At 38.4% G+C, this 19,988-nt stretch overlaps 1 protein-coding gene across 2 annotated transcripts in view; it reads left to right on the top strand.

Moving 5' to 3' along the window:
- SUGCT (succinyl-CoA:glutarate-CoA transferase) overlaps positions 1–19,988 on the top strand; it is a 688,910-nt gene that overhangs the window by 129,927 nt on the left and 538,995 nt on the right. For both annotated transcript variants that reach the window (XM_029233791.1, XM_029233792.1), the window contains exon 9: positions 10,785–10,880. In XM_029233791.1, coding sequence (XP_029089624.1) covers positions 10,785–10,880 — 96 coding nt within the window. The remainder of the gene's footprint in view (positions 1–10,784; positions 10,881–19,988) is intronic.

Genomic DNA, 19,988 nt, shown 5'->3' with positions numbered 1-19,988 from the left:
GACTTACTTCACTCTGTATGACAGACTCTAGGACCATCCACCTCACTACAAATAACTCAATTTCCTTTCTTTTTATGGCTGAGTAATATTCCATTGTAGATATGTGCCACATCTTCTTTATCCATTCCTCTGTCGATGGACACTTAGGTTGCTTCCACATCCTGGCTGTTGTAAATAGAGCTGCAGTGAACATTGTGGTACATGACTCTTTTTGAATTATGGTTTTCTCAGGGTATATGCCCAGTAGTGGCATTGCTGGGTTGTATGGTAGTTCTATTTTTAGTTTTTTAAGGAACCTCCATACTGTTCTCTGTAGTGGCTGTACCAATTTACATTCCCACCAACAGTGCAAGAGGGTTCCCTTTTCTCCATACCCTCTCCATCATTTATTGTTTGTAGATTTTTTGATGATGGCCATTCTGACTGGTGTGAGGTTATACCTCACTGTAGTTTTGATTTGCATTTCTCTAATGATTAGTGATGCTGAGTATCCTTTCATGTGTTTGTTGGCAATCTGTATATCTTCCTTGGAGAAATGTCTATTTAGGTCTTCTGCCCTTTTTTGGATTGGGTTGTTTGTTTTTTTGATATTGAGCTGCATGAGCTGCTTGTCTATTTTGGAGTTTAATCCTTTGTCAGTTGCTTCGTTTGCAAATATTTTCTCCCATTCTGAGAGTTGTCCTTTCATCTTGTTTATGGTCTCCTTTGCTGTGCAAAAGCTTTTAAATTTCATTAGGTCCCATTTGTTTGTTTTTGTTTTTATTTCACTTTCTCTAGGAGGTGGGTCAAAAAGGATATTGCTGTGATTTATGTCAAAGAGTGTTCTGCCTGTGTTTTCCTCTAAGAGTTTTATAGTGTCTGGCCTTACATTTAGGTCTCTAATCCATTTCAGGTTTATCTTTGTGTATGGTGTTAGGGAGTGTTCTAATTTCATTCTTTTACATGTAGCTGTCCAGTTTTCCCAGCACCACTTATTGAAGAGGCTGTCTTTTCTCCATTGTATATCCTTGCCTCCTTTATCAAAGATAAGGTGACCATATGTGCATGGGTTTATCTCTGGGCTTTCTATCCTGTTCTTTTGATCTGTCTTTCTGTTTTTGTGCCAGTACCATACTGTCTTGATTACTGTAGCTTTGTAGTATAGTCTGAAGTCAGGGAGCCTGATTCCTCCAACTCTGTTTTTCTTTCTCAAGATTGCTTTGGGTGGCCGGGGTCTTTTGTGCTTGCATACAAATTGTGAAATTTGGGAGTCAACCTTTATTCAACGTTTTGACCTCTGAACTGAATTGCCTAGTGCTTCCTTGAAGAACCTATTGGTCCCCCTGTTAAAGACTCACCCCACCCCCATTCCTAGGCCAATTGTGACTTAAGGGAAGAGTTATTTTGTTTCTCTACCCATCCATGAATCTTTTGCATAATCATATACTCACTTTTAGCTCAATGAGGTCTTAACCCCTGAGGATTCCGTTGTTGTTAGTAAGCCATCTTTGTTGCTTTCCTCACTCTGAATGTGAGGCCTCAGGCAACTCAGCCTCTGTGATTATCCATTTGGTGTATGGTAAAAGGATGAATGGACTTGCTCTGTGTGACTCCAGTGTGCAGAGGCAGGATTTAGAGGAAAAGGCAAACATCAGCGTGTCCTTCTCATTCTACGAAGATGCCTCCTACTGTTCTGCTTTTCTGTGGGGATTGCATCCAACTTTCCTCCTTTTCACTTGAAAGGTTTCTCCTTCTTCATGAAGATTCTACTCCAAAATTAGAGGAAAACTGTATCATTCCTTCCTTTATTTACCAGTTTAATAATGACTGCGTGCCTATAGTGTGTCTCAGATTATGTTTCTGCTGCGGGGGAGAGAGCATCAAACACGTCGGACAAGTTCTTTCCCTCCAGAAGCTTCCATTCTATTAATACTAATGGACAGAGAGAAGAGGAAATGACCCCATCTGAGTGAGCTAGGGAAGACCTCACTGGGAGATGGCATTTTAAACCATAACCCATTCACATGTATTTTCTTTCTTGTCCTCTTACACCTTGCTTAAGACTCCACACTTTCAGTTATTCTTTTTTCTTGCATAATTAAATGAATTTCAGGATCTTCCCCCCCATCTTCAAAAATAAAACCTCTGTCTTCCTGCACACCTGTTTGAGCTACTGCCTAGTCTCTCTCCTTCCCAGACCTTTACACAAGCCTCTAAAATATTCTTTCGCCTCCCACATTCTTTTCATTTTCTTAGCCCCCTTGAATCTGGCTTTTGTTTCCACTGCTTTATTGATATTGCATCTTAATGAGCATTTATGATTTCCTGGTCATCAAATCTAATGCCTTTTTTCAGTTTTTATTTCCATTCGTTGATTCATTCATGTATTCACTGAAAAAAAACCCAGTACTTGTCCTCTCTGCTGTGACATTGGACACAGTATTTCTTTCACATGGAAGGTCCTTTTCCTTGTGTTTGTAAGGCTAAATTCCCTTTATTGAAGGGACTGCTCAAATGTCACTTTTTTAATCTCTACTTGATTTTTTAAAGAAAAGTCTCTTGTGGAACTAAATATTTCTGTTTTGAATGATAGATTTTAACCTTACTGAGAGATGGAACTCTGTTTTATTGATTTGGGGATCTCCCACTGTACCTGACAGAGCGTTTTGCGTGTAATAAGTACTTATTAAATATCTGTTAAATGCCTGAAGGAAGCAGTAAACAAAAGTAACTTCATTCTTTGAACTTCTTTTAAAAACTAGTGTTGCAGAACAGTGTATTATTTTATTCTAAAAAGATATTTAAAGAACTAAGTTATTTAAAATGTGGAATCATATTTGAAGAAGATGTTTGAAACTGAAGACATGCCATCATAGGGATAAATAAGTAAATCATGTCACTAAATGTTACTTTTCTACATTTTCACTTACTCATCACACTTTTTCAGTCAAATGATTGACTGGGTCAGTGGTTCATGGTAAAAAATATGTTTGATGTATTATCCTAAACATGCTTTTGAAATTCTGTCTCTCTTTGCTGTCTGGTCTTACCTTCTGGCATTTGATATCCAGTTTCCTCATATGTCTGATTTTCATTCAGATGGATTGGCAAAATTATTCTGAGTGTAATGCAAATATGTTTTTCTTTTGAGTTCAGTATATAAAGTAAACATCAATATGCTTTGACTATCGTTAGTGATAATTCAGAGGAATGTGAAATGTGTGTGTTTCTTCCATTAAGTTAAAAAATTGCCATGAAGAGAAGGATATGGTAATATGTTTTTTTTGCTAAGTAAATAAAAAGTAGAGATTTAAAATTTACATAACAGCTCTACTGGCTTATTGGTGTTTACAGGTAAAATGTTTGTAGGTTGAAGTTTATTTCTAATTACATTGGAATAGAAGCCAAGGCATAGTTGTAGCAAAGCAGAAAACTTTGAATGAGTACTACTTTAAGTATTGTGTAGTAATTAAGATCAAACTTATCTGTAGATGTTTACTTAATTGAAAAGGACGCTTAATCACTTTTTTTTTAAAACCAAGTAAAACCGGTCCTATAAAAGTTTTCCAGGATCAGGGCCACTCAGAAATCCTAAGGAGTCTGATTCTGTACGTAATTTAGTATAGAATGACAGAATCCAGAGTAGCTGAGTTCAGGTCCTGGCTTGTCCATTTACTAGGTACATAACCTTGGGCAGATTACTAACCTGCTCCATGCCTCAGTTTTCTCATTTGTAAAATGGGTTCATCAGAACATGTCTCTCATATAGTTGCTATGAGGATTAAATGAGATATTTCACATAAAATGCTTAGAACAGTGTACAATAAGTGCTTAGTAAGTATTAGTTTTGATCATTAGTAAGTAAAATGATAAATGTAGTATAAATAGTTAGAATTCTTATTCTTCTTTCAACATGAGATAGCCAAAATACCTTCTCTACTCCTGAATGTTTTTCCTCATTGATCCTTAGTGGTTCTGAAGAAATTAGTCTACCTTAAGGTGTGGGGGACAAAGCAAAGCAGATTAAATTGCATAGGAAGTTTGACCTACAGAGTAATGGAATCAAGATGAAAAAGAGAGATGTCAGGATCTTAAACACTCTGATGAAGGCTCTTTTTGAAGAATTTTCCATCTTGAAAGGTGTATTCTCCATGAATGCTAGCCTCTTAATTTCTCTTTTAACATATTTCTCCCAGAAAATGTTTTACAGTTAGTAAATGAGTGAGGCTGAGCAGAAGAACGTGAGGAGAATTAATCGATTCAGTTAATGACATGCTTTCTAAGCAAATGCAGAGGACAGCTGAGGGATTGTGGATGGCTTCTAGACTACTCCAGTGATCTGGGGGGCCCTGCAGGGAATATAAAATGTGAAGTCAAGAATATATATAGGACACAGACGTAAACCTGAGCACTCCTAGGGTGAGAGGGGCTGGGAGCAGAGAGGTTAAATAGACAGGAGGCAGTGGTGTAAGGATGGCTTAGAGGATAGAGTATCTGAGTGTGAGTCATAGTTTTGCTCTTCACCAACTGTGAGATCTGGACAAGATACTTAATCTCCCTAGGCTTAGTTTTCCCATCTGTAAAATGGAAGTTGTAATACCTACGTCATGTGAGATAATTTGGTTTCATTCATTGCCTCTTTATACTCCAAATAAGAACCAGTTTATCTAATTATATAAATCAATGGCTTCCCATGACACTTAGAATAATATCCCAGGTCCTTACCAGGCCTGTAAGGACCCATATGATCTGGCCCTTGCATACCTCCCTGACCTCACTTTATACTACTGCCTCTTTTACTTACTATGTTCCAGCTACAGTGAGCTTCTTTCTGTTTCTAAATATGGTAAGCTTTTTACCACAATGCAGTCTTTTAATTGGTTGATCTTGTTGCCTAGAAAGGTTTTTTCTAGATTTTCACATGCCTTCTCCAGGTCTCAGATAAGATGTAATATTGTCGAAGAGGCCTTTACTAACCTGCTAGTCTAGAAGAGCCCTCTCTGTGATCATTTCATTTTCTTCACATTAATTATAATTTCCTGATGTTTTCTTGTTTATGTCTGAATGTATCTTACACTAGAATGTGAGCTTCATGCAAGTGTGACAATATCTGTCCTGTTCACTGCCGTATCCCTGTGCCTTAGAAGAGTTCCTGGCATGTAGGAGGTGCAATATGAAGATTTTTGAATAATTGAGTGAATGAATGTGATTCTTGTCTACACTGAAATAAATATTAGTTCCTTTTTTTAACTGCATGACTCCTCTTCTCTTTATGCTTTCCTGTAAGACTGCAACAGAAAACATAAAGATGAGCCTGGAGCATCTTGTAGTGCCACAAAGGAAGGAAGTGCTGAAAACAAAAAAACACATAATGATGGGGAGTATGTCAGAGGGGCACAGGAGCCAACTGAAGAGCTCCCAATGGCCAAAACTGGAATGATTTGAACAATAAAATGCAGTAGTATTGTATTATAAGCCAGAGTATAAAATTAATATCCATGAGTCTGTGCTGATATAAATAAATGATTGAATGAATAAATAAATAGGAAAGAAGGGACAAATCTCCTGTGTGGAAGAATTCCAGATGGTTTATGTAGACACTGCCCTCAGGAAGGAGAAGCACAACTCCCCATGCCTTAAGTGTGGACTGTGCGTGGTGACTTCCTTCCAAAGAGTACAGCGTGGACAGGGGGAGGAAAAAAGAGTGATTTAACAGTGGAGAAATCTTATTAACATTACCTCGCCAGGTGATCAAGGTCAATACCAACAGTGATAAATCATGTTGATAGTATGTACCTTTGATATGCTGTGTGGAAAATGGCACTTTACTTTTATCGTCTTCCTTCTCGAAACCCATAACCCCAGTCTAATTATTTGAAAAACATTAAAAAAAAATCCCAGTGAGGAATATTCTACAAAATACCTGATCAGTAGTCTTCAAAACTGTCAAGATCATCAAAAGCAAGGAATGTATGATAAATTGTTACTGCCAAGAGGAGCCTAAGGAGGCATAAACATAATGTGGATGAGGATCTTGGAACAGAAGAAGGACATTAAGTTAAAATGAAAGACATCTGAACATATGCACTTTAATAATAATTCATCAGTATTAGTTTTTTAATTGTAAAATATGTATGACATTGATGTAAGATGTTAATAATAGGGAAACTGGGTGTGTTGTATATGGAAACTCTCTGTAGTATCTTGGTATTTTTTCTATAAATCTAAAACTGTTCTAAAAAAGTTTTTAAAAAATTTGTGAACATTTTCCCACTGTATTCTTCTGTTGCATCATTTTAAGTGGGAAGCCCGATGATTTTTAAGTAGAAGGATGACATGATATGATTTGTGATTTTAAAATGATCATCTGAAAGATGTACAAGTACAATTCCTTACCATGATCTGCAAGGACTGGCATGGTCTGGCCTCTGTAAATCTCTCCAATTTCATTTCCTGTCTCTTTCTTGCCATGCTTCAGTTACGCTGGTCTACTTTCAGTTTTTTTTTTTTTTTCTTCCTGTATGCCAGTCTCTTTCCTGCCTTAGGGCTTTCACACATGTTATTCTCTTTGTTTTTAAAGTTCTCCTCCATCTCCTCTCCCCATGGCAGTTCCTATGACTGTTTGTTTAGTTGTCTTCTCCACTATTCTTAAGTCCAAAGTGGGCAGGACTACCTCTTTTTCATTTACTTATGTATAGCCAGTACCTAGCATAATGCCTCACTCAAAGCAGTTCAGTATTTGTTGAATAAATAAATAGTAATTACTGTTTTCATTCACGCTTTAAACAATATTAGTGTGAAGTTCTATTTTAGCTGCTATGAGTACATACAAAAGGTTTATAATACATAATTCTTACCCTGAAATAGTTCCCAATTTAATAGGAGTGATTGAATAATATTGTAGCATGGAGGAAGGCGCTATAGTTGGAGTGAAGTTCTGCCACTAGCCAACAACGTGACATCAGATAAATTATTTACCTTCTCTGTTCCTTTATTTATCTATCTGTAACGTTAAGGAGTTTGACTGGAGTTTCCTACGGCTTTGGTTCTCAAATCTGTGTACAATTAATGGTACATTGGTTCTTTTACTTCTTCCCAGGCTCCAGTCTGAGTCAGTAGGTCTGGGTGGGGTCCAGGAATTCCCCAGGTGATTGTGATGTACCACTAGGTTTAGGAACTACTGATTTAGGTCTTTCTAGTTTAGGGGAAAGGCGGGGGCAGGGGAAGGGAAATAATCTTATAATTCTATTGTAGTATGTAGCCGACTGTGAAAGTGCAAAAGTCAGGAGTCAGGCAAATTAAGGTGTTGTATTTGTTCAGAGGCAGGGAAAATATTTTTTTGCTTGGGTGATGTGGAAATGGACTTTGAAGAGAGGATGCAGATTTGGGCAGGTGCAGAAGCGATCACGACTGGTGTTCTGTCTAGCTTAGTTGGAGGCCAGAATATATGCAAAGAAGCAGGAGGGAAATAATTACCCATTTTGATGCAACGGACCATACTTCTGATCTTGTTTTCCCCGTTTTAACTGTGATACTTGGTTGTCCTTTTGGAGATGAAAGATTATATTATTTTAGCTTGATCTTCATTAGGTAGAGGTAAAACGAGGTGATGGACACCATGAGGACACTTTGGGAAATAATTGGGCATATTCTTTCTCAAGCCTTTTAGGGCTGTGCCTTTTGAGATCCACTTTGACAACCCCATTGGTTTCCTGGTTAGACACAAAGAATATCAGGACCCACTATGCTATCTAAAATAATAATTTTGCTGTCAGAATGATTACTATTAAACCAAAGTTGGCTTTTTTATTTAGATGAAACCGTATAAAGGCAACATTCTGAGTAAATTATGTGGCATCCACATGATGAAATAATGAGCTTAAGTTTAGGGGATGAAAGTAACGATCTAATGCAATATTTAGAATAGGTATACAGTATGTAGTTATTAACCTAAAAGTCACATCCTGCATTCTTTTGATTTGTGGAAGATTTGTCATTAATTGCCAGGAAGCCTCTGATTTTTAATACATAATCATGTCATAGCTGTTGACTTTTTCTTCCCCTTCTCTTGCCTTAAAAATACGTCTTTGTAAATAGATTACTTTCAGATCTGTAATGCTCCTTTTAAACATTGGGTTGCTAAGTTTAGCCCTGTTGCTCTCTTTTTTAAAATAGAATTGCCCCCCAGCTTTGCCTCTGAGTCATCACTGACAAATCACACTTTGTTTTTTCATGGATGGCAACTGGCGTAAAATCTTATTTAACCTTCCTGCCCAGTGGGAGCCTGCTAGTTCTGAAATGCTTTTTGTTTTCATGAGCTACCGTTGTGTGGAGAAAATGGGTATGATCTTCCATTTGGAAAACAGCCTGTGAGATGAATTCTGACCCTTCATTCAGACTCATTCTAAATGGGGCTGTTTTTATTCAACGGTTGTCAAAGACAGCTTTTCAAGGCAGGGTCAGAAACACCAAAGTCAAAATTGAGAAGAAAGAATGAGGTAGTGGGCAAGAAATGAGGCAGCTAGGCTGACCTTTAGCCTAGCATCCAGCCCATGCCCACCCCTGGAAACCATTTCAGGTCAATCTAGGAGCTACACATTAACCTGTAACCATCCAGTCAGCCCACTACTTCCTGCAGCCCTTGCTGTTGTTGGCCTATTGACTATCACTTGACTTTGAAATTAGAAAAGTGGAAATACCAAGCCCCTTGTGACTTTTTGCTTGCAAAGAATTACCTTTATTAATGTGAATTATTGGCCTCCAGTAGCACCAGAGCTCCTTAGAGAGTGACTTTCACTAGGCTTTTTGAAAGGGACAATTCCCCCCTCGCCAACATGGCTAGATCAAAGAAACACCTTTCTTAGAGTAAAACCTCAGGCTTGAGAAAATTTCCCCAGTTTCAGGAAGAGCCTTCATGGGAAAACAACTACTATTGCATCCCTGGTAGCTTTTTATCTGCTATATTGTTAAGAAGAAGAACAGAGTCAGAAGTATAGACCTTGGAAGCAAGTTTAAGACCATTTACTAATCTGCAAATTGTGTTCTGTGTTCACGTTTCCTAGGGTGGCATTGTAGACGTGCCTCTCCTTCAGCCAGACCGTGTGGGGTATTATCTTCTTATGTGTTGTTCGTGCATTATTTGGTTTGATACAGGAGTTATGCTTTTTTTTTTAAAAAAGTCTGAAAACAATTGGTTTAGGTCAAATGCCCAAGATTTTATGGAGGAAGTGTCTGAAGGTCAATGTGGTTAAATTAAATACCTACAGTTGTACAACTAGAGGTTGACAGAAATTAGGAACCATGAATTTGGACTTCCCATCCAGTACATTTTTGCTACAAAATGTTGATTTGATTTTCCATTTTGAAAGACACAGAAGTGATCTGTGAAACGATGATTAGCCCCAGGCAGCCCCAGGCAGCCCTGGAATGCTCCATGGTTCAAATGCCCAAGACCAGATGGAGGTCCAGAAGTGGATGACTCAAAGTTTATTAGTTTTGCCACCTGGGCAGTATAGCCAAACCAGCTGCCGTAAGGCAGTTCCAATTTCAACAAAGCAGTAAATGAACATAAAAGTGAGTGTAAATCCCAAGAAAAAAGTAAAGGAGAATGGCTGCTGCTGCAAGGAGATTCATCCAGGCTGAGCCCCATTGATGGCCCTTGTAGGAGGCACATCTGCCATGCCAGGTAGAAGGCAAGGACAGGTTGCAGCACCAAGCCCTGAAAAGTCACCCCTTGAGTCGCTCCAGGAGCCAGTCTCCATTTGGGATGTTTGACTTGCTGGCTTGGTGGCTTGGATTCCTAATCGCATCTGATGATAATAGAATGAGAAAAGCCAGCGCCTGTTAGATCATGGTGATGCTGTGAGGCCCAAAGCTTTTATCTGGAAACTATGGAAAGTTGTTATTTGGTCACCTCCTTTCCATAGTTCTGGGCCCTTGGAGGCATGGATAGTCATTGGAACATAAGCCCTTTGTGGCAGATGACCAGGAATCAAGTCATTATCCTCGTATGGAATTGAATTATTATAGGTTTTTAAGATCTATATATGAAATACTCCAAGAGTCAGAGGTTGACCCTACAGTTTTAGATGACCCCTTTAATAGATTTGTAGTCCTTGAAAGCTGAGACAAGTATAATAATGAGGATATGATCCTAGGACCAAGTTGAAAGAAGTACAGTAATTTTTGTTTAAATGAGAATGATTCACTAATGAATTAAAAAAAGTTAAGTAATCTCGATCCTCTGTGCCAGTAAGAATGCTTTGGGCAACAAGGAACAGAAAACTTGATTAAACTGACTTAAACAAAATAGAGGTTTATTATTATTATTTTTTCGTGTTATGAGAAGTTTAGAGGAATGTGGCTCCTGACTAGTTCACCTGCTCAGTGATGATGCAGTCTCTTTTTGTGTCATCTTGATGGAAAGTAAAAGGGGAAGGGAAAGTACTAGTTGCTGATGTACTCTGCCATGGCTTCGATGCTAAAGGCTGGAGCAGGGTTCCATCCGTTGGGTTAACCTCTGCCTTCAGGTGATCTTTTCAGGAGCTGAGTGTTTCCGTGTTTTTATTTCTCAATTGACTGTTACTCAGTACTTAGTCTCGCGCAATAATGTAATACTGCTCTTCTCTTATTTGTATGATGAAAGTGTGGTTGCCTGCATATTTTCTAACCAAGCAAGACAATTTTTTCTCTCTCCTTTTTTCTTCTACAATGACATGAAGTGAAATCAAACGAGAATATTCCTATTATAACCTTCTGTTTATGAGTATAGATAAAGTAGCTTTTTTTTTTTCTTCTTCTGGTAGGTGGCATGTTTGACTCACGTCGCTGTGAATTATCTTATTGGCCAAGAGGAAGCGCGGCGCTGGGGCACAGCTCACGGAAGTATTGTTCCTTACCAGGTAAGAATACAGCAATATAGGATCAGTCTATTAGAATCTGCAGTTCTGTATGATATGAGTTTGAGAGATGATTCCTTTTTAAAAAAAGACTTTCAGGGTTTTCTGTCATATATCTTTGTTTGACTATAACAAGGTTCTGTTATTCACTTCAAATTCTGTGTTTTGCACATTTCTTCATCAGAAGATTAGTAACAGGACACTTGAATGGATCAAAAGAACTTGCTGAAAGTGAGTGACTTTTAGACTCAGATAATGGTTTGCTTTTATTTTTTTCACCCAAAAGACACACTGATTGTACCCATTTTATAAAGCCTGGTTTGTTCGCCATGTCAATTAAAAACCAAATGTTACCTACCCTAGCTGACAATAATATTCTCACAGGGTTGGAGAAAAATGAAAATTTGCGTGTGACACATCTTCAGTTCTTGAGCAAAGCAGATGGTTCAGGAACTGCTGTTCTTTATTAAGTGTCTAAACTTGTCCTCAGAAATTCTTGACTTTGGCTAGTGTGAATGAATATGTGAAGAAACTATGACTTTTCAAAAATAAAAACAAAAACTCCTCTTCAACCTTTTCAACAGAGGACAATGTTGGAAACCATGGGAATTCATCTCAAATGTTGGAAGTTCAGGCTTCAGTTTTTGATGTGTATGGAGAAAGTATCTGTGAGTCAGAAGGCTTTAGAGTAAAGTTCCAAATCATGTCACATAGGGAGGTATTCGCTATGTTCAAGTATAACATTTATAGTCTATTTTTTGCTTATTTTAAAGAACAGAATGTCTTTAAAAAATCTTTTGTGTAGACCTCAGTATCCCTCCTGGGTGTTTACACCGAGAGCTCTGGCATCTTGGGTGTGCTCTCAATTATTTCACTGTGAGGTGAAAAGAAATTTAGAATCATCGGCTATTTTTATTATAGGTAGAAGATATGGGAGACTTCTGTGTGTGTGTGTGTGTATGTGTGTGTGTTTCTTTGCATTGAAGACAGAAATGTACTTTTCCTTCTGGAATTGCCCCAGTTACGTAAAATGGACACCGTGCTTATTTGATCTAGTTGATTGCAGCTTTATAATCTGTAAGAAATAAAAGAAGATCTACTAGGGACTTTCCTCAAAAGCCCAGAATTAATTTGTTTCCTCTTGATGGAGAACGGGTTCAGCACTGTGATTAAGGAACAAATGCAAATTTAGCTTGAATGAAGCTAGTATACCAAGATGGAGCCTAGATATGTTTGTAGACCCTGGTCTGTTTTCAATTTTTTAAAATAGATTTGGGAAATATTTTTATGGGTGAATTACAGGGCAGTTATAATTCAGTTTTCTACAATAATTAAAGCGTTGCATCTCATTTGAGTTGTCTGAGTTTTGGGCTGAAAGCCTATGACGGAAGACTCTGATGGTCTCAGGAATTAGTTACGGTGGCCACCTCACTCTCTTCAATTTTTTAAAATTTCATTTTATTTTTATATTTTAATTGAAGTAGAGTTGATTTACAACGTTGTGCCAGTCTCTGCTGTACAGCAAAGTGACTCAGTTTTACACATATAGACGTTCTTTTTCATATTCTTTTCCATTCTGGTTTATCCCAGGAGGTTGGATATAGTTCCCCGTGCTATACAGTAGGACCTTGTTTATCCATTCTAAATGTAATAGTTTGCATCTACGAACCGCAAATTCCCAGTCCATCCCTCTCCCTTCTCAATTTTATTGAACTCTGAAGGATTCTGGGGATCAAGGACCTCAAATGCATGAAATGAAATTTTTTGAAAAGTAGTGCTCCTTGATTTGTGTGTTATTTTGTATACATGCAATTTTTTTTTTTGGCTGCTCTGTGCAGCCTGTGGGATCTTAGTTCCCCAACCGGGATCGAACCTGTGCCCCCTGCAGTGGAAGCACGGAGTCTTAACCACTGGACTGCCAGGGAAGTCCCTGTATACATGCAGTTCTTAACTTCTCGGGTTGATTATCCACTTGGGCCCTTTCCTCCCTGCTCTTTGGCTGCCACCTTTCTGAAAATGAGTGAATTAAACAAAGTATACAGAATTGAGATAAGCATTTTGCTGCTTGAACATCTTAGTGGAGGCTTTTCTGAGAATTCAGATTTTTAAAAGGAATTTTTGATTTCAGTGCTCCTTTTGTTCCCATTATCAGTGGGTTTTGCCCCTGAGAAGTACCTAGCCCAAGGGATTGATCATTACATAATGCTCATGTTAATATTTTTCATGCATTGGTATTAAGTTCAATGTTTCTCAACCCTTCAAACAATTATATTTGTAAAGACAGGAGTGTTTTAGGGACAGGAGAGGAGAGTGCAGAGAAAGCAGCTGGTCTTCAAAAAGAATATATTTTGTTTATTATGTATATGTGCAGTTATCAGTGTGGCCACCCCTCTTTAGATATATGACTAACATGATACACATCGAGGACCAAAGCAACAGCCTGGCTGCTCATAGCCTCCTATCGCTCTTAATCTTTTCCTATTTCAGTTGGCTTCTCCACACTTATTTCTCTTAAACATGCACATGAATCATTTGGAAACCCCGTTAAGATGCCGATTCTGATTCCAGGTGATGTTGATGCTGCCCATCACAATGATAAGACTGTAGACCTAGACTTTCTTATTATTGATGACTGCACCATGTCGTTTATATTCCACTGGCAAATCCCAGTGCTGAATGCATTTAATAGTCTATCTATTCCGTGCCTGACTGAAGCAGTGAATATGGCTGGGGAAAAACATAACCACCATGTTATGTTCATGGCTGTCTCTCCCCAGCCTTACTCAGCAATCTTGCCACATTTATCTACATATTTATCCTCTCTCTCTGATATGATTATTTTACATCTTCTCTCTCTTCAAGTCTTCCTCCTCTCTCCTCATCCTTAGGCAAAGACTTTGTCTCATATGACACTAAAAATTGATGCAACCAGAAGAGAACTGCTGCATTTTTTTTCTACCATAACTCTCAAACTTCATTTCCTCCTATCACAGTGAATGAACTGTCCCTTTCCACAGTTTGCCGATTTAAAGGCATTGCTCCTGCACTCGATCTCTTCCATCACCTGTATTATCTGTCATTGGTTAAATATATGATCACGTCCTTCACTTAAAAAAAACCCAGCCTTGGACATCGCCCCCCCCCCCATACCCTAACCCCCCAACTCTGGGGCATGTCTTATTCCATTTACCATCCCATTTCTTCGTGCTCTTATTTATAGGACAAAACTCTTGAAAGTTTTGGGTGGTGTCTGCTGGAAGGAAACACTGCAACCTCTATTCTGCAGTGCCATTTGTACCTCACAGGTAAAGAGACTTTACAGCACTCTGAAGCCTCAGGAGTTTGAGTGCCGGGGACTATCAGGGGACGCTGACTTTCTGGTCAGTTCATTAATAAGAATACTCTTCTTAAGCTTTTTCTTGAGCCTTTCAAATGTAGGGCCTTCAAAGAGAATTGTTCCTTTAAATGGCCTGATAATTCACATGGTGATTTCTTTCAAACTTTGTCCTCCCCCACCAAGAGCTTCCAATTCAAGAGAGTGAAGAAAACAATTATTCAGATGATTGAATAAAACCATGTCTCCCTTTCTTCAGTTTGGGCTCATTCAACCAAGGAATAGAGCAGGAAACTGTGCTATGTTATTTCTGGTAGGGACCTTATACTGTATATTTAATTTGGCATAAGCAGAGACTGAGACAGGCAGTAAATTCCAAGTTTGAAGAGATACAGCACTTTGCTATCATTCCTTAGAAAAACATCAAAATGCTGTTAAATCATAGCAGATTAGGTAACCTTGGGAATCTTTTTCTTTTAACCCATGTTAAGGATGTTTTAAAAAGCCAAAATGTGAATGATATACATCTGTTTCTTGTGTGACTTTCTTTGAACCATAGTAGCAGTAAAGCATTCATTTGCTGAAGTTCGCAAGTACAGTTTAAACAAGCATATGATTACATTGCATATATTTAATTGATGCATTGATAATAAGAGTAATGGTAAACATGCTGGCTTCCATTGAACACATATCATGTGACTGGGATATATATCTACATATATGTATATTTTTCTTTCTCATTTTATATGGATGAAAGGGACATCTAGAGAGGTGAACCAACTCTCCTATGGCTATAGCTAGAAAGCCAAAGGGCCTGGATTGTAACCATGGTTTTAAGTTTTCAAAACTTGTTTCCTTTCACACTATATCCGAACTAGTGGTTCTTTTGGTGCTTGACACATTGTAGCTACCTGTCTTTTAGTTTCTTTGGCAGATAGAATTCTTCTGATCTGTTTCCATCATCTCTTTGACAAACGACCTATTTATTATGATTTTAGAGGGTCCCAAACCTAATAAGTGACCTGGCTATGGAACTATATTTGAATTCTGAGCTATGCGGCAACTGTAGGTTTCCCTCTACCATGTTTTCATTCATGCTTTCAAATGACTCCTGATAAATAAGCAACAGTTCTTGAGCCCCCTATGGAGTAGGCACTGTTTTAGTTCCAGAAGGCTTCCAAATGAGGAAAAACTAGGCCCTTGATTTCACTGAACTCAGAGCCCATATAGCAAGCACAGCTGAGAGGGTTTGAGCTTTGGCGTCAGACAGACCTGGGCTCATAACTTGGCTTTGCCACTTCATGGCTGCGAAATCTTGGACAAGTCTTTTAATATCCCTAGTGTTAGCTGCTTCCTATGCAAAAAGGTGATGATGATAGTTGTTTCCACGTTCATTGATGGAGTTAAATGAGATAGTGCGTGCTAAGTGTTTTGTGTAGTACCTGACTCTAGTAAGCACGTGGTGGAAGGTGGCTCCTGTTATTATTTCTGTAGTTGAAGTAATAATTATAACTTTGTAAAACAGTTTCTAGGAAACTATGAAATAGTCCCTATGAAAACTATCCACGGCAGCTTAGGGGCAGAATAAATAAAGAGACATAGCTGATTTTCTTTCTTAATGGAATTTCCACTTTAATTTCTTTCTTTAAAAAAAAAACACAAAAAACGAAAAGGAGGGCAATGTACTGTGCTACTTTTCTATTTAAAAAAAACAACTGTTCTCAGATATTTTTTAGAAATTGTAGTATTGAGCCATTGCTCAAATGTAGCATTATTGAAAGAAATACAGTTTGAGGAGAATCATATATAGCACCACCACTCAATTGTCAAAGGGAATAAGGCTTCTAGTTTACTGATGTGTTTATTAGTAAATTGAGATTTAGCATAAATTCATACTTAACTAAATGAAACATGGCAAAAATGATTTTCAGAAGTATTCTCTGAGGAGTCCACAAGATGGGAACCTATTTCTATTAAAGATACATACCTACCCTTTTGAGAGCCAAAAATTGTGGAGGTTTCTCTTTCAGTTTTTAAAAGTGAGAGAACTACAGAATATTCTGAACATCTGTTCTTATAACCTTAAGATTGCAATGAACTTTGATAATCTCTAACCAGTAAAAAAAATACCTGAAGATTTTTTATTGGGAACAAAAATGCAGGTGACAGCAAATACATTAGATTCTGTCTCAGAGGTTTCTGCAAACTTTTGGATTACTTAGCACTGACAAGCTAGAATATTCAAAGGTTTTTTTTTTTTTTTTTTAATTTAAGGCATGAATTGTCTGAATTTCCCCCGCCCCTTTTGTTCTAAAGGTTTTGTCCAGGTAGCTTTTGATTATTTGCTTTAGAGCTTATATTTGTCTTAATCCTTATGAATTTGGAATTCTTGTTAAAACAAAACAAAATCATTTACTTGAAGATCCTGGTTACTTTGAAACCAATTGGCTAGGATTTTGTCTCAGTTCTAAGAATATAGGTAATGGGGCAGTCCAACAGGCACATAAAATTAGAGCAGACATGCTAGCTACTGGCATGATAGCTGCCACCCTCTCTGCTTCTCCCTAGAAAAGCTTCAGCTTTCTTTGATTTCAAATAAAATCCCTAAATTTAAAATAAATTAGGCAACATGATGTTTAAGGAGAGCATATTGCACAAAGAATAAACATGTATGACTGCAAAAACCATTGTGATTTTTAAATCAGTATTGCCTTCAGTTGACAAATATGGTCTTTTTAATGCATTTCACTAAGAGGTAAAATAGAAAGAGGCACAAGGAAAGACAATGTATCTCAAGGAATAAATCTGAAATTCCTTTAGGATCTTATCAGCTTCTCTGGGATCCTCAATATTCTCCTCGTTATATATGGATAATTGATAGGATTGTATGTTGTTTATGCCTATCAAATTTGGCTAAAATTACCCCAAAGAATAAAATGCCATTTTGAATAATCAGTTAGGTAAGAATATTAATATTATTGACTTAATAACATTGTATTAATAATAACCATTATAATCACAGCGATAACATTTATTGAATGATTGCTATGTGTCAGTTATTAAGTACTTTATATATATTAATTCCATCCTCACAGCAACCCTGTGAAACAGGCAAAGCTATTATCCTCACTTTCAGATGAGGCACAGGGAGGTTAAATAACTTGCCCAAGGTCACATATAAGTGTGTAGCTGGGGTTCTAACCCAGGCAGGGGAACTATACTATATAGGCAGATGATGTGATGCTACTTACTTAAACTGACATGTTTAGTTTCGTTTTCTATCTTCATCCCACTTTTGAGGAAGAATTACGTGACATTTTCCTCTACATAATTTCCCCTTTAGGACTGCCAAGAGCAATTGAAGAGATATAAACAATTCTGTTGTTTACTCATTACTGAGATCCTTAATTATGACTTAATTTCATTCAGGAAATCAGGTTGTACATCTTCTGAAGAATCCTTTGACTGCCTATGCTAAAATTGTATTAGAATCATAATTAAGTCAAGTCATAGGGAAACAGCTATCTCTCGCTCCATCTATGTGATGAATGAGAACAATACTGTCTTTGAGCAGTCTAGGAGCTCGGGATGTCTTAGCTATTGTGACACTCCTAGTTTCTGGTTTTCAAATGGTATCTTTGTGAGTTTGGAGGTCGAGGTGGGAAGAAGTGGACATTCAGGGGTATGGGGTGGGGGGAGAGGCCAAAAAGGCAGATCTCCAAGTGTTCCAACCCCATTTCAACCAGAACAGCTCCACTTTTTGTTTGCTTGTTTGAAATACAGGGTCCACTGGTTAAAAATGATTATTTGTCCTAGGTCAACCAACTTGTACTGAAGGATTCTACAGGACTAGACGGTAGGCTTTGTACATGTTTGTGGTGTGTTTGGGAAAAGAGAGACTCGTTTTCCTTGATGTTGGTGGTTCCTAGAACTGTGACCTAGAACCTTTATTAAAGGGTCTAATCCAGCTGAGCTGGAGGCCTTGGCAGGAGCTGGTGTGATGCCTGGCAGAGCTCCTCTGTGGGGGAGCACACACATTACCTCCCAGCTGAGAGTCTGGCCTGGTGACTCTGCGTGGAGCTCAAGGCTCTTTGGCTCAGGTAAATCACGTGGGACTGGATTCTGGAAACAGTTGGACTTGGATGTAGTCACACATCCTGTTCCGTTCTTAGGGGTGTCCAGGGCAAGTGTTGTTGAAATTCTGAGGAGGAGTGCTTAGCGCTGATACAATACCCTGATGGCTCCCTGTTCAGGTGCAGGCTACCTGGGGGAAAAAGAACTGAGTTCTGATATGGTACAAATTACTGCTATAATATAATTCAATATTGGGCAAATAAAATCATACAGTGGAAGAAAAACTATACGATGTTAAGTTCTGAAGTGAACCTATGTTGGAGACTTGAGCACATCATGTCCACATGTATAAATATGGCTGTGAAGTATGCTCTTTTCCATCCTAGTTTTGTTTCTGGCATTTAGGGAAAGGGGTACTGGTGCAAGGACTCTGCTTAGACAGGAGATGCTAAGTGTGTATACTGAGTGGGGCTAGTGAAATAGGAACGTGTTTTTTGTTTCTTTGAAAAATCATGTTAATAATTCATTTGACCTAATTTTAACCTGGAAATGATTCTCAAGTGTCCCTTTTCTCTCTTCTTTCCTGAGGGTAAAAGCTGGTGTGAAATGCTCTAGGTCTTTGCCGCGCCATGGAGCAGTGGCATCGGCATTACCTGGAAGCTTGCTGGAAATGAGAGTCTCGTTTATTCTACTGAACCAGAATCTGCATTTTAACAAGATCCCCAAGTGATGTGTTTTCACATTAGATTTTGAGAAGCCCTGCTCTCAAGTATGCGTGTGAAATCCCTTTGGTCATTGCATTATGGGTCCACTAGATGTCACTCTTGTAACCTGGTAATGGAAAGGCTTTTTTTTTTTTTTTTTTCAGTGAGGACTTGGAAGAATCCGTGAATATGAACACGTTATTAGGTGATTTCCTCCCCATCCTTAGAGCTGCTGATATACACGTTGCTTATTTAAGGTGAAACTACCCTTTCTGGTTCACAGTCCTGGAGAGAGATGCCTGGGAATGATTTTCGTTTTGTGGAATTAGCGCTTGTACCTTCCATTTTTCCGTCCTTCAAGCCTCCTGTTGCTTGGGTTAGTTCTGTCATTATATAACCTTAGCACAGACTATGCTGCAGTCGCTCTGACTGACTGACTCAAAGAGAACAGCATCCTGGCCTGCTCAGCACAGTGGCGCAGAATAAACGTACAGGTTTGATCTCTGTAGAAATGACTGAGAGCAGAAAGGAAGCAAGGCTGTATCCTGAAATTAGCATCAACCTCTGTGTGATTGTTGGAGGAAGGGCAACCCTTTCTGAATTCTTGGGGTGTCTCAGGGGCGGTTTTACAAAAAAGGCCACTTCTGCTTAGAAAGAAGTGTGCCAAGTGTAACCTTGAAGGGCGTTGGTTTCAGCCATGAAGATGGATATAAGGGACATTTACAGATAAAGTAAGGTCCAGAGGGAGATGATGGACTTTCAGAGATATATGAGGCCCCTAGGACAAGTCCTGTTAACCACTGGTTAGGTCTGAATATTAGGAATGAGAGGTGAAAAGGTTAAGGACTATGCTTTAGACTATCCAATTTTTTGCCGGATGCCCAGCTTGAGAAAAGTTAGTTCTTGAAATAAATCAATCTCTTGCAAAATTCTCCTCCCTCTGAGTCTGATGTGGTTTTTCGTCTGTTTCAGTTAACAAGGGTAGCAAACAAGTAGTAA

This window comes from Monodon monoceros, unplaced genomic scaffold (assembly GCF_005190385.1).
Source record: "Monodon monoceros isolate NGI ecotype Baffin Bay Population unplaced genomic scaffold, NGI_Narwhal_1 Super_Scaffold_2, whole genome shotgun sequence".
NCBI lineage: Eukaryota > Metazoa > Chordata > Mammalia > Artiodactyla > Monodontidae > Monodon > Monodon monoceros.
This window is presented reverse-complemented; position numbering and strand designations above follow the sequence as displayed.